General features: G+C 42.8%; 1 protein-coding gene across 3 annotated transcripts in view; it reads right to left on the bottom strand.

Annotated features, from left to right (window-relative positions):
• Nucleotides 1–14,057, bottom strand: part of Cfap20dc (CFAP20 domain containing) — a 299,498-nt gene that overhangs the window by 122,673 nt on the left and 162,768 nt on the right. For all 3 annotated transcript variants that reach the window (XM_057769705.1, XM_057769704.1, XM_057769706.1), the window contains one exon: nucleotides 13,023–13,084. In XM_057769705.1, the coding sequence (XP_057625688.1) occupies nucleotides 13,023–13,084 (62 nt within the window). The remainder of the gene's footprint in view (nucleotides 1–13,022; nucleotides 13,085–14,057) is intronic.

Genomic DNA, 14,057 nt, shown 5'->3' with positions numbered 1-14,057 from the left:
CCTCCTGTGACATTTCAAAGACCATAGAGAGTGGGTGGGGTTAATTTAGTGCTGTAATTCAGCCTCTGGGCTTTTGGTGAACGATGACCGCAGGCATCATTCTCAACATTAAATGTGCTGGCTTATCAGGAACCAGATTTGCATAGTGATTTCCATTTTTCTTTTGAAATTTTGGTCATACCTTTATTTTTAGTACACAGATAAAACAAAGGTATGCTGAAAAGAAAGGTTCTGTGAGGGGAATGACAATCTGCACCCCTGTGTCTCCTTTCACCCCCACCCCCCACTGTCTGCACACAAACAAAGAGCTGAGAAGGCTGATGGGATATTCCACTGACGACATTAACCTCCCCCCCAGCAGTTGCAGAGTGTGTTAATTGCAACATTCCAGCTAATGAAAAATATTGTGACAGGATGCCAACGTGGGTGACAAATGGACTTTTAAACAGATATGATGGTGAAATGCTATTTTCAAAAAACATTTGTGGAGGAAAAATCTTAAGGCATGGGCATGGGCCATTCCTGCGAGTCAATTAGGCTTTCCAGGGAGGGTAAAAACTCTTTCCAGTGGCCAGGCTGGCTTAGTCACTGCAATTATTCAGTGTTACCACAGCAGCTATCCAGCCTTCATGCCGTTGTCACTCTGCAGAAAGCTGTGAAACAGAGTCAGAGAAGCTGCAGCATCAGGAAGAGCATGCGACTGCAGCAGACCCGGAATTGCATTCACGCTTAATAGTGAACTTTGCACAAAAAAGTGTACAAGTAATAAACGTACAATTCAGGAACCGTCCTGAAGGGAGCTCTAGCCACTTCTTGGGGCCGAAAGAGAAGTTCCTCTTGCTTCTCCTAGTCAATGGATTTTTTTCCTTAAAGGCCACCAGAGGGCGATACTACAGCTCAAAATGCCAGTTTGAACCATCCGGTATGTACTCTGCTGTTGTCAAGAGTCTTCTAGATATTATATTTGCCAAATTCACCCATGCTTTTTGAGAGTAGTTAGTATTTTGTCTCGTGAATACAGCACGATTTATTTATTTCTTCCAGCATACAAAACCACTTCTTTCCAGCCTGTCTCTTATGGGTGTGTTATGTGAGCTCTGTCGCTGGGCTTTGCAGATCAGCTGACAGAAGACAATGGGGACCTGGCAGAGTTTACTGACAGTGCACATGGGATTGCTCAGTAATGAGTGGCACACTGAATAACCTGAGACAAAGGCTTGACGAGAAACCTAACGAGAAGGAGGAGACCCAGGGGTTCCATGGGCAAGTTTGGAAGGCCTGTTAGACTTTTGCTGTTACTGGGGACGACTGTGTCTACCAAGTTAAGTTAGCAAGGAATTCCCCCAAGGGGCTGGGGAGAATGGCAGCTGGGTTTGAGGAGGCTCTGCTTCTGAAAAGAAAAATTAAGATTTGATTCCATAACTCAACTTAAAAAAAATAGCCTTAATAGCTTGGGGGGGGGTGGAGGGACCCTCAAGCATTTACATGTGACTGTTAATGCATACCTGCATGCTTTGTACTGGCCATGTATGAAAGAGTGTTATTGCTAGAGAAAAGGCCATGATATGTTTAGCTCGTAAGGAACAGTTTTCCAAAGCCGTTATATCAACTTACACCACCCCCCCCCCATGGTAGTATATCTGTGCACCCCAGACAGCGCCGTCACCTGGCAGTTCACACCCCTATAGAGTGCATCTGTGCACCCCAGACAGTGCAGTCACCCAGCAGTTTACACCCAGACAGTGCATCCATGCGTTCATCAGCAGCATATTCATGTCCCTTCGGCAGGGTATTCATTCCCCTCCTGCCGGTATTCATAGCTCTGTGTACCCACTGTGGTCTTTACATGGCACATTCCCATCTACCCATCCGTGTATCTGCACCCCGTGGCATCCCAAGCAGGGTACTCACATTCCCCTCATCAGTCTTGGACACGTTACCTTTCTTTTGGTCTGTCTCTATCTTTCTCTACTAATTTGTGTTTTGTTCATATACTGTGGACACATGCCCTTGTATGGCAAATATATCCTATTTTGTGGTGTGTCTTTTACTCAAAGTTGTGTCTTTTAATAAGTTCCCAATTTTAACATAATAGAATTTATTAATGTTTTCCTTTATAGCTTGTGGAACTGGAGATCTGTTTAGGAATTCTCTTTCCACCCTGAGGTTACGAATCTGCTCTTCAGTGCTGTCCTTCTGAAGCGTACAATACGGATGGTGGGACAAGCAGCAACCAGGGAACCACAAAGAACGCAGAGCTGCTATGGAGTTCAGGCTGCACATGCTGAGGGGCAGCACGGTGGGCGGAAGGCTATGAACTAAGTGAGCTGAATACAGTGAAGAGGGAAGGCAGGGCAGGGAAGGGCACAACACAGCCCGTCTGAGCAGCGAGGAGGAGGCCAGCGTGGCTTGTGTGCAAACCCCTGTAAGAAAACAATATCAACTAAGGTCGCACCAGCGGCGGGGGCCAGGCCACTCAATCTTGCAGTCCATATCCTGTGAGTGAAAGGCTGTAATCGGGGGTGTGGACTCAGATCTGTGTTTACAAAGGTCACTCTCATCCACCGGGAAGGGCTGTGGGAAACAAACCACAGTGTTGCATAGCGACTCCCTGCTAGTCTGCAGCAACAGTCCGAGGGAACGATGGTGAGAGGCTTAGGGGACTCAACACTGAACGTTAGTGAGACAGGGGAACTGAAAATGTGAAAATGGTTACCATGCACCATGAGGCCTTGTGTCCTGGCAAAAGGTAGCTGCATCCACATGGTTTGGATTACATCCAAATTACCTTGTTCAGCTGTGAGGATAGCCAGGGTGAGCCCGACAGGATGCCAAGGAAGGTGTAGGACTGTGCCAGCTCTGGGAATGAAGGACTAGAACACATAGCGACTGGAGGTGTGAGCAGAACAACTTAGATGTGCTACTAAGGAATGGCTGTGTGGAAGGGCAGGGGTTCAGTGTAATGCTCTGGGAGAGAAGTATAACGGAAGCTCATGCCAGCTCGACATCAAGCCTTCTAGGGCTGGACTTGGGTGATGACGTAAGGGAATGCCCTGTGGTGTGCCGAGCCTGCTTGCCTGGGTTAAGTCACCTCGATAACCTCTTTAACCTCCCTGTGATGTTTGGGTTCCCTCGTGCTCTGATTTTGCTTTCTATTCCCCGCTAGCAAAACCCTGCTATCACCGTTTCTTATGAAAATATTCATAAGAGGCCTGTGAATTATCTCACTAAACTTTCACAGCAAACCTGGAAGTAGGAATCAAGTGCCAGCTTTTGGGCAACCGGTGAGGCCTGGAGAGGTTAAATAATTTCTCAAGGACAAACCCTCACTTCCTGCCAGATTGGGCTTTAACCAGAGCATTAGGCTCCCTCCGAAAACCACTTGTTCTATGTGCCAATGCCAAACATAGCTGAGGCAATTTTGTTACTAATTTATTGGCTATAATGAGTGGGGTGGTTGGCTGTAGGCCAAAGGAAGAGGGAGTGTGAGTGCCAACCAAATATGTGCCTAGAAGACTGAAGGGCTGGAAACACTTGACAAAGAGCACCAGGGACTACTGCAGACAAAGACCATGCAAGGATGCTAGAACCACACAAACTACCTTCGCCAGGCACAGCTCAGACTTTCTTCCTTGGTTTGTTTCTTCTAGTGGCTCCTTTATTTACCCTAACTTGGGAGTGTTAATTTCAGCATAGGTAAAGTCTACATCCATGCTGAATCCTGGTAAGTGTGTATATGCACACACGCACACACCAAATTTGAACTGTCATTATCTAGGAGTCAGGCCCTGGCTACTGAGTATTTGCGCTGGGCTTAGGCACAAGTGCTTAGACAGCAAGTATTAGGTCCTATCAAGTTTCATTACATGCAATCACATAAAGCCGCACTGGCAAGCCAAGAGGAGATAATATAAGACAAGCCACGCCTCCCTCCTGTTAGGCATGAATGCTAAGATATGAGAGCATACACTGTTTAAAGGCACCAGTGAGATTTCATTACGACAGTTCTTGGCAATGCAAGTCCACCCTTGTCAAGCTAGTTACGTGTGTGCTATTTATATCTCATGTGTATTTGTACAAAATATGAGTTTCGTTAATTTTTTTCTGATGAATATCTGCAATGATACAAAAAATAAAAGTAATTCATTTCCTTGCTATGATTGAGTGAGCAACTCAAACTAACCCCCTTTCATCCACCATCCATGGCAAAATAGTAAGCTTATTCAAAAATCATAACCTCAGTATAAAGCTGAGAAACGACAATGAAAGCTGGTGAGGACAGATGAGCATGTTACCACACGTAACTGTTAGGAGGCAGACTTTTGTGACTGAGACTCCTGAAGACCCACACAGGGCTTTGGTAAACTTAAAACACAAAGTTAGGGTTGGAAGGAAAAGTAGGCACTACAGAGAGATGTTGGAGGGAAGCCATGCAAGCGCCAGCTTAGGAAAGGCCGGGTCGGCTCGCTGGGAGGCCACCACCATGGCATCTTAGACGGTGCTTTTTCCTCTCTCAGAAGCTATATGCTTACCAGAGAATAGCCTGGAGTGTTTTTTAAGGTCAAACTAGACACATGTTGATGATTTTAAAATGCAAGGCAAGTGCTTTATTATATTGCTCCAGCAGAATGCTATTGTAGTTTAAGAATATCATTAAATCAGCACAAACCTGCACTTATCGCTTCCTGCACATTTTTCACCGAGCTGCCTTCTGACTATGAGTGATCAGCTAATCTGCTCTCTGCCTCACAATCCCTCTAAGTGACAGGTCCATTCCTCCCCTAATACATTAGGTCTTCATTTACTCCATGCCTTGCCACCGCTTTGTGGCTAGTGCTGGAACCTGGAAATTCACTAGCAGACGTAGATGCTGTCGCATGGACGTAGAGACTGTCACATGGATGTAGAAACTGTCACATGGACGTAGAGACTGTCACATGGATGCAGAGATGGTCACATGGATGTAGAGACTGTCACATGGATGCAGAGATGGTCACATGGATGTAGAGACGGTCACATGGACGTAGAGACTCACATGGATGTAGAGACTGTCACATGGACGTAGAGACTGTCACATGGATGCAGAGATGGTCACATGGATGTAGAGACTGTCACATGAACATAGAGACTGTCACATGGATGTAGAGACTGTCACATGGATGCAGAGATGGTCACATGGATATAGAGACTGTCACATGGATGCAGAGACTGTCACATGGATGTAGAGACTGTCACATGGACGTAGAGACTGTCACATGGATGCAGAGACTGTCACATGGATGTAGAGACTGTCACATGGACGTAGAGACTGTCACATGGATGTAGATGCTGTCACATGGACGTAGAGACTGTCACATGGACGTAGGGACTGTCACATGGATATAGAGACAGTCATATGGATATAGAGACTGTCACATGGATGTAGAGACGGTCACATGGATGCAGAGACTGTCACAAGGACATAGAGACTGTCACATGGATGTAGAGACTGTCACATGGATGCAGAGACTGTTACATGGATGTAGAGACTGTCACAAGGACATAGAGACTGTCACATGGACGTAGGGACTGTCACATGGATATAGAGACTGTCACATGGATGTAGAGACTGTCACATGGACATAGAGACTGTCACATGGACGTAGGGACTGTCACATGGATGTAGAGACTGTCACATGGATGCAGAGACGGTCACATGGATGTAGAGACGGTCACATGGATGTAGAGACGGTCACATGGATGTAGAGACGGTCACATGGATGTAGATGCTGTCACATGGATGTAGATGCTGTCACATGGATGTAGAGACTGTCACATGGATATAGAGACTGTCACATGGATGTAGAGACGGTCACATGGACAGTTGTCCTCCTTTGTTTTCCACTTCTTCCAGGAGTCCAGGAGGCAAAAATCAGAGCCTTTTCTGGACTCCTAATATGGACTAATAGTATTTGCAGAACAAAGGAAGTTTGTGTTCTCAGTAAGGGTGCTGTTAAAGATTGGGGGGGGGGAGGATAAAGAGAGTGTACTCTTTACCAAGTCAAAACACTGACCAGACCACGATAGACGTTTCTTTGAATTCTAGTGGCCAAGGAGTAGATTCCTAACCTCCTTAGGAGAAGGACCATTTAGTTGAGGGTTGAGTACCATCTACAACAGGAAGCATTATTAGCATAATGTGTACCTGCCACACATATGAACTAAAATTCACTAGGCTATATAAGATCTAGCTTCTAATTATGTTCAGTAAGGGATAATAACAGTTCACCATTTGCCTTCACTCGTCACTGAGCTATGTATCTAAGTGATGATTCAAATCACTATTGTTAACTCAAAAATCAAGAGCAAAGAAGTCATTCATAGCAAAATATGGGAAATACTTCCTAATAAGTGTGCTTAAGAGAATATATGATTCTTCTCCCATGAGTATACACACCCAACACCCAACAGCATTTTCTTGTCCCAAGCACCAAATTGCATCTGATTCACGTTAATGGATGGCAAGGGATATAAAACCTTTTAAGCCAGGCAGTGGTGGCGCACGCCTTTAATCCCAGCACTCGGGAGGCAGAGGCAGGCAGATCTCTGTGAGTTCGAGACCAGCCTGGTCTACAAGAGCTAGTTCCAGGAGAGGCTCCAAAACCACAGAGAAACCCTGTCTCGAAAAAACCAAAAAAACCTTTTAAAAATGAAAGAGTCAACAGAACAATAATGTTTGCATCAGCTCAATCAAATCAGCTAGGAGGTGTTTGCTTTTCACCTTGGAGTCATTTGAAACAGGCCGAGCATTTGACTCACACAGTATTTATTATACTGAGTGGGTTTTTATGTGTAATGAACATCATAATATTAAACTATAAAAGCCAGTAAACATAATATATTGATAAAATGAGAAATTATGTATTTTAACTTCAATCAATTTAAAAGCATAACATTCTTCATTAACAAGAAAACCAAAAAGAAATAAAGGGAAGAAACGGGCAACTTCTTATAGAAGTGGAGTCTGCGCATGCACTCCAGTTTTGTAAGCCTGTGGTCTTCCCTGTGCCGGGCTTGGTACACGTCCCTCTCCCCTCAGCCTTGTCCCCCCCATGCCAGGCTTGGTAAACGTCCCTCTCCCCTCAGCCCTTTCCCGCCTGTGCCAGGCTTGGTACACGTCCCTCTCCCCTCAGTCCTGTCCCGCCCTCATCTGCACACTGCCTGCCTGCATGACACGCGGAGTGGAAATCCTCAGGCTCATGGAGGACGCATTCAGGGCATGGGCAAGGGCTTCAGAATCATCAAGCAGCATTGAAGCTAAGGGTTAAAAGTACACTTTTAATGCTGTTAGGGTTGCTTATTTAAACAACAAGGCAGCTCTTCCGCACTGGATTACAAAATGGTTGACAAGGCAGTGGGCAGTGCCTATGGACATTTGACAGTAATTATGGTCTTCCATTTCTTAGGATACACGTCATTCCCTGAGATCTTGGCCTGCGTTCTCTCCTGTCCTGCCCCTTCACCTCTAGCAGAACAGAGATGTTGGAAACTAGAATTACCACTTACAATTGCTAAAGGGCTTTATTATTCTGAAAATCAAAATCTTTAGTTAAAAATGGAAAGTATTCAATTGTTAGAACTGTAAACAGATGCTTTGGTAATTACCATCTTCCACTGGACTGTGGGCCACAAGGGGTGTGAGTTCACTACCTGGACACAAAGCAGTGATTAGGGAGGCCTGAGTAATCTAGGAGCACTGCACTCTTCCAGTTGAAGAAGCCAAGATTCTTTGGGGATGTGCCATTTCAGACACAGAAGTTTGGGAAGGTGCGGGGGTGGGGGGAAGATGCACTCTATTGTTCTGAAGCCCCCAGGAACCAAGGTTTCATAAATATAAATTCACAAGTTTTGAAAATGACAATAAGTAAAATATCAGCTAATATTTCCCAGTCTTCACCCCCCCACACACCCACACACCCCCAGAAGACCTAGACTGAGTGCTGAGTGTCAGCAGTTCAAGAAAGAGAGTAACAGCCACAGGCAGTGCAGAGTGGGCTTACCTGGGGCTCAGAGAGGCAGGTCTGGGAAAGAACAGAGAAGTAAGCAAAGATAAAGCCACCCTGGGGAGGTGGGCAGAGGTGGGTGGCTGCGCTGGCTAGTTAGACTGGGAGATGTGAACAGCTTGCTGAGGGAGAAGAGTCTTGGGAAGCAGGACTGAGAGTGGGGGGGCAGCTCAGCAAGAGTTAAAGGCAGTGGACGAAGACATGATGGGGCAGGGGTCTAGTGGCTGGCGCTCTGCTCATCCACACGGTTCTGCCGAACTGCTGAATCCCCTACAACCTTGGGGGAGAGGTGGTTCTGAGTTGGGTGGCTTACTGTCCAGGGTAAAGGGTGCCTAGATATGAAAAACAGGGTGGTTCTCAAGGATGTTTCTGGGAATCTTGTCCCTGGGGCAGTGCAGAGGCCTTCTGGGATCTGTACTCTGACAGAGATCCAAGAGGAAAAGGGCACAGATATCTTAAAAGTCTGTTTTCATAGCAGAGTAGTGGTCTCAAGAATCTCTTCATGAGAAGGGTAGAGTGGGGAAGAAGATGCTTGAATTAAATGTGCCATCCCACAGGGTCAGGGTTTTGCCCCTTTCTCTTTTATTCAAAACATATGTGTGTCTATAGCTAACTTGGCTTGCACCGGGAAGGCTGAGCCAGCAGGAACTGAGGTCATTGGTTATTAATCATTTGTCAGAGTCTTCAGGGATTTATCAGATAATTGCAGCTATAAGTATGTCTATATCACACAAAAAATGTAGCAGAGCAGTAAAGGATTAGACCCTAACATGATCCACAATGACATTAAACAACAATCCCTGCCCCCAAAACAACAACCAATCTACAGATAGTGACAAACCACAAAGCAAACTGTGGTACTACAGAACTGTACCATCTGGAGATTCTAGAACTGTTTTTGATATTGTTTATTTCCATAAACATTTAAAACCTTATGAAGCCTTCGACTCCATTCCTTCCTCTCCCTAAATTTCCACTAGGTCATAAAATAACAAGCAGCATTCCTATTCAACAGGAAAGACCGACAGTCAACTCTATCCGCACGAACACACACCCAGAACATAATCACAGCTTATTTCATAAAATACATTCTTGAGAAAAAAAATACCATCTACTATTCTGAAGAATCTGCACAAACATATAAATATCTGTGCCTAAGGGACAGCTCTCAACCCACAAACCCATAGATGGCATTTTCTAATAAATGACCTGAGGCTGCAAACAGGATCCATTTTGCTCTGTTTGGCAGCATGCAAGTTTACATGCTAGCAAACATTTCTCAACATGAATGAACTGTGAAATTGTTTCCTCCCGCCCCACACTCCTCTAAATTGTATTAGATAATGTTAGCCATTTCTGCACCTTGTAAAAGCTGTCAGTGCCCCGTGAAGTAGCATCAGTGGACTGGAAGGAAAGGGCCCCAGCGTCTGAGATGCTGCCTAAACATTAGTTGGTGCATTAGGAAAAAATAATGGAAAATGCCACCCCCTGCCTAAGGATGAATGGGAAAATGGCTGTGTGCAAATCGAGACATGCCAGGGTATGTGATGAGGTGAACCATATACATTTCACTTCCTAAACTGTAATCTTCTCAGGAAAATGATTACCATTGCATCCCACCTCGATCCAATGTCAAGCACTGCCCCGCAAGTGTAAGTGAATGATTTCACTGTGAAGAAAACAAGCTATGAATATATTCAGTGTTTTAGCTATTTCCAACCTGGAGCCAACTTTCTATCACCTGAATCTGCTTGCTTTGTGGGATATATATTATCTCTAATATTAATCCTGCACACACAAAATGAAGAGAGTAATTATGTTTCGAAATGAAAATCTTTGCAGAACAAAATGTAAATGGAAGACCCCTAGGAGCTGACTTTTCTGTTACATTAATGAGGCTAATTGAAAGTTGCCTCTAAATCCATATATATGTGCATATGAGCATATGCAATTCAAAAGTCTTAGGTTCATAGAAGCCTGAAGTGGTTGCGGCATTTCACTGGAGTTAATGTGGTCACTGTCACGGGGTCACATCCTGCTGTGCTCTAAGTGGGCAAACATGCACACATTTCCTGTCTTTGCTACGACGCCCTTGCAGTGATTGTGATGACACCGGTGCCTGCTTTTATAGCCACTTCTCAGACTCCATAGGCAGAACCTCCCATCTAGGACTTGGGCTTGAGGTTCTCTTGTCCAAGAGGGTGAAATTAGAGATAGCTTTTCACATCTTTCATATTAATTATCTGTCTATCTAACTTAACTTTAAAGTCCTATATTTTGAGATGTAAAGTATGGGGTATTATTTATGAGAAACACAATAAATGAAAATCTGAACCATAAGTCTAGCTTTCAATTGAAATTATATCCCATGTATCACATGAATCAGTTCATCTCACTTTCAATGGCAATAATGCTGATCTCAGAATTTTACCATCTTCTATGTTTATGGTTCAGTAATGCCTTTCTGTTAACTCTCCTGGCTGCTGAATTTATGAGTCAGGAGCCAGGCCACACAAGATGCAGGTTTTTTAAAGTTTATAATAATTGTCTAGGAAACTATGGATTATCTGATAGCAAATGGGGTTGAAAACAACTTTTCGTCTTTATAGTTTTTTCCTTTAAGTTTCACTACGAAGAAATGTAAACTAGTTTTTCCTAAGTGAATGAACACTTGGTTTCAGAAAAACAGTGTCTGTTCTGTTGGTGAAATTTTTAAAAATTCTATCTTTTGAAATCAACCTGGAAAAGGGATAGTTAGAGTCATATAGTGCCCCATCAACATGTCAATCATTCACCCAGTGTTTATGACTCTTTGTCCTTCAGCTTAGTGAAATCAAAGCAAAGCATGTGACCCTTCAGAGTGGAAATGAGTCTTGTGGAAGTCACAGACTCCTAAGGCTAGACCTAACCTCTGATGACAGGAAACTCCGATTCTTTCTTTTACATATGAGGGATTTGTATTATGACGGGAAGTCTGAAAAGCGTGAAAGACTTGCCTGAGATACTTGCCAGGTTAGTGGGCGAATGATGACTTCCTTTGAAGTCAATGCTCTGCTTTCTAGGATAACTTACAAATTCTCAAGTTCTTAATTAGGAGTAAAGTTGGATTTCCTGGGTTTTTTTTTTCATATAGAAAAGACACTTACCAGGCAAGGTTGTAAGAGACATGATATATATATATATATATATATATATATATATATATATATATATATATATAATTTATATATATGTGTGTGTGTGTACATATATATATGTATGTATGTATGTGTGTATCTATGAATGAATATGAAAATGCCTTTTTGTAAACACTGAAATTCTAATCTCATCTTTAAACGCATTGTTTGTGACAATGACAATTCTTCAATGTTCACATCAGGTGCATGGACGAGGAACACAAGGATGAGAGCTAATTTCTGCTCTGTCATAAATACTCCCAGCTCTAATGAAAGTCCTGAAGACATGCAGATGGTTTCCCAGGAGCCTTGTTAGTACTCTTCCACGACTTAGTTCACTATTCCTTGTGGATTGGAGCAGGAGTAGAGACTTGGTCTACTCACTCTAAGCCAATCACATTGAAAGTAGAAACTAGAAATTGAGATTCATAGCTTGTTAGCCTCCATATGTAGATTGAACTGTAATATATAAAGTGAAGAGCTATAAAACAGCCATATTTGGAATGAGAAGGAGAGAGAGCTGTTTAGAGAGAACAGAGCAGGAAGGAGGCTGCAAACAGGGATGGAGAAGAGACCCTGACTGTCTTTCTCTTCTAGTATGCAAGCATGGTGTTCTAATTGAACAAATCCCTCCTGTTTCTCTCTCTCCCTTTCCAGCTCTCTCAACACTAGCAAAATTGTCTTTGCTCCAAGTTACTGCAGTTGTAACTCAAACATCATGTAACAGACCACACTGTGAAGCCAGAGCTGTGTTCTCCTTGATGTCAGCCTACTCCACAGGGCAACTCACAAATGGATTAGCGATGCAGTCCTGTGACTAGGACAGTTAGTGGAAGTCAAGATTCACTGACTTCCAACAACCCCCTAGTGCATAGCAAACAGTAATGAAGTAATGATTTATCTGGATAAACTAGCTTCTATAAATATGCATGAGAAAGAAGTAGTATTAAAATACTATGTGCATTTTTTTGAGGCATGATCTTATTCTGTAGCCCAGGCTAGTCTGGAACTCACCATGCAGTCCAGACTGCCCTCAGATTTGCAGCAATCCTCCTGTCTTAGTCTGTCAAGGACTGGCTATCATATGTGTTTTTAAAGCTCAAATTCAGACTTGTTTATTCCTAATTAGCCTAAAATTATGTTGACAAGTGATTCAGATAACAATAATATTTTGAAGTATCAAATATTTTGATGTTACAAAATTATGAGTTTATGAAAAAAGTAAATTGTCATTTGAACTTGAATAAGGCATCTTGATAAATTTAAAGGCATATAAAATACTCATACTCCATGTGCACTGGTCATCAATTCCTATAAAATGGCATATTTATGAAAATCTTGAGTAAGTTCCTGCTCATAGAGACCTTGCCATTTGCTAACAAGTATGCTAAGAATCGTTCATCTATTTTTTGAACTTCCTCAGAATGTCATGAAGTAATTATTGTGCCCAGATGGCCTTGTGTTAGGTGACTTGCTCAAAACTCTGCAGCTGGGTATTTGAACACATTGCTACCACCTCTACATAGTTTGAATAAGAAAAGCAGATAAAGCAAAATTTCAAAAGCACCAGCAGCAGGTGGTTCAAGACCTGACTGATCTACACAGCAAGTTTCAGGACAGCTACTTCATGTGAGACTTTATCTCAAAAACGAACCAAGCCAAGCAACCCCAAATAAATAGAACACAACAACAATCACTACCAACAAAATTTTGGCAAATAAATTTTATGTAACCAAGAAAAACATATTGTTTTCTAAGTAAAAAGTTTTAAATCAAAGCCATGTAGGTTATTGGTGATTCTTACCGAGGGTTCGATGGAGAAGGTTGATTCATTTCTTTCTGATAGTGACGACCCTGGTTGACAGGCTGGAAGAGACAAAACACTGATGAGGGGGGCCCCAGTCAGCACAATGATCTTCATGCACACCAGCTTTCATTTTGATATTTTCATATCAACAATTCTCAGTTTTGATATTTCACTTTTTGGTATTCCATTTACAGGAAAGAGCTTTGCTTCATGGCATAGACAGAGGCCGCAAGAGACCCAGCATACCATAGGGGGAAGTAAACGATAAAATGCGGGCTATTTTAATAGCTGGTGATGAGGTTCAACGGCATCTATGATGTAAATAAAGGCCACACATTGGAGTTCTCCGTGTGGAGTCTTTATTCTGGTGCTGTTTCCGGAGACAGCAAAAGCAAATAAGATCTCCCGAGGAACAAATGCTCTGCTGGAAGGACAAGCACTAACTAAGGACAAAGAAAACACATTTATGCACCACCATGCCATTAGCTGGAATCACTCATGTGATTCCTAAGCCTAGGGGTCATTCCCCACAACTGTAGAGCACTGATCAAAATATGCTGAGAAAGTAAAGTGTGAACTCTCAAATTTCCCCCCACAATACCCCTTTCATTATTATTTGAAACACAACTGAAAGCAAACAAACAAACACAAAGCAGAAAAGAAAAACAACTCAAACAAAACAAACTAGTGAAGAAATATGGCTCTTTCTTCTTTGGTTTATAAAGGGGGGAGAGTTGGTTACAGCTAATACAAACTCTATTTTGTACATAATTCTAAATATTCTCCTTCTGTATGTTGGTAATAATGACAAAGGTTAATTTGTTTTGGCATTCTTATTTTATTACAAGTTTGAATTTGGTATACATTTTTAAATTGCATTAAAAATGTTACTTCTGTTCCCAGAGAGGATGGTGTTAAGGCTTTCTTGCCCACACTGAGTGCTGACCCACAGCCGAGGTTAGCAATGTGGCTGCACATAAAGAGACTACCTTCCTTACTCTCCACATAGTTCTTATTTTAAGGGGTCCTAAA

This window comes from Chionomys nivalis, chromosome 5 (genome assembly GCF_950005125.1).
Source record: "Chionomys nivalis chromosome 5, mChiNiv1.1, whole genome shotgun sequence".
NCBI lineage: Eukaryota > Metazoa > Chordata > Mammalia > Rodentia > Cricetidae > Chionomys > Chionomys nivalis.
The sequence above is the reverse complement of the archived record's forward strand: the minus strand, read 5'-3'. Positions and strand labels throughout refer to the sequence as shown.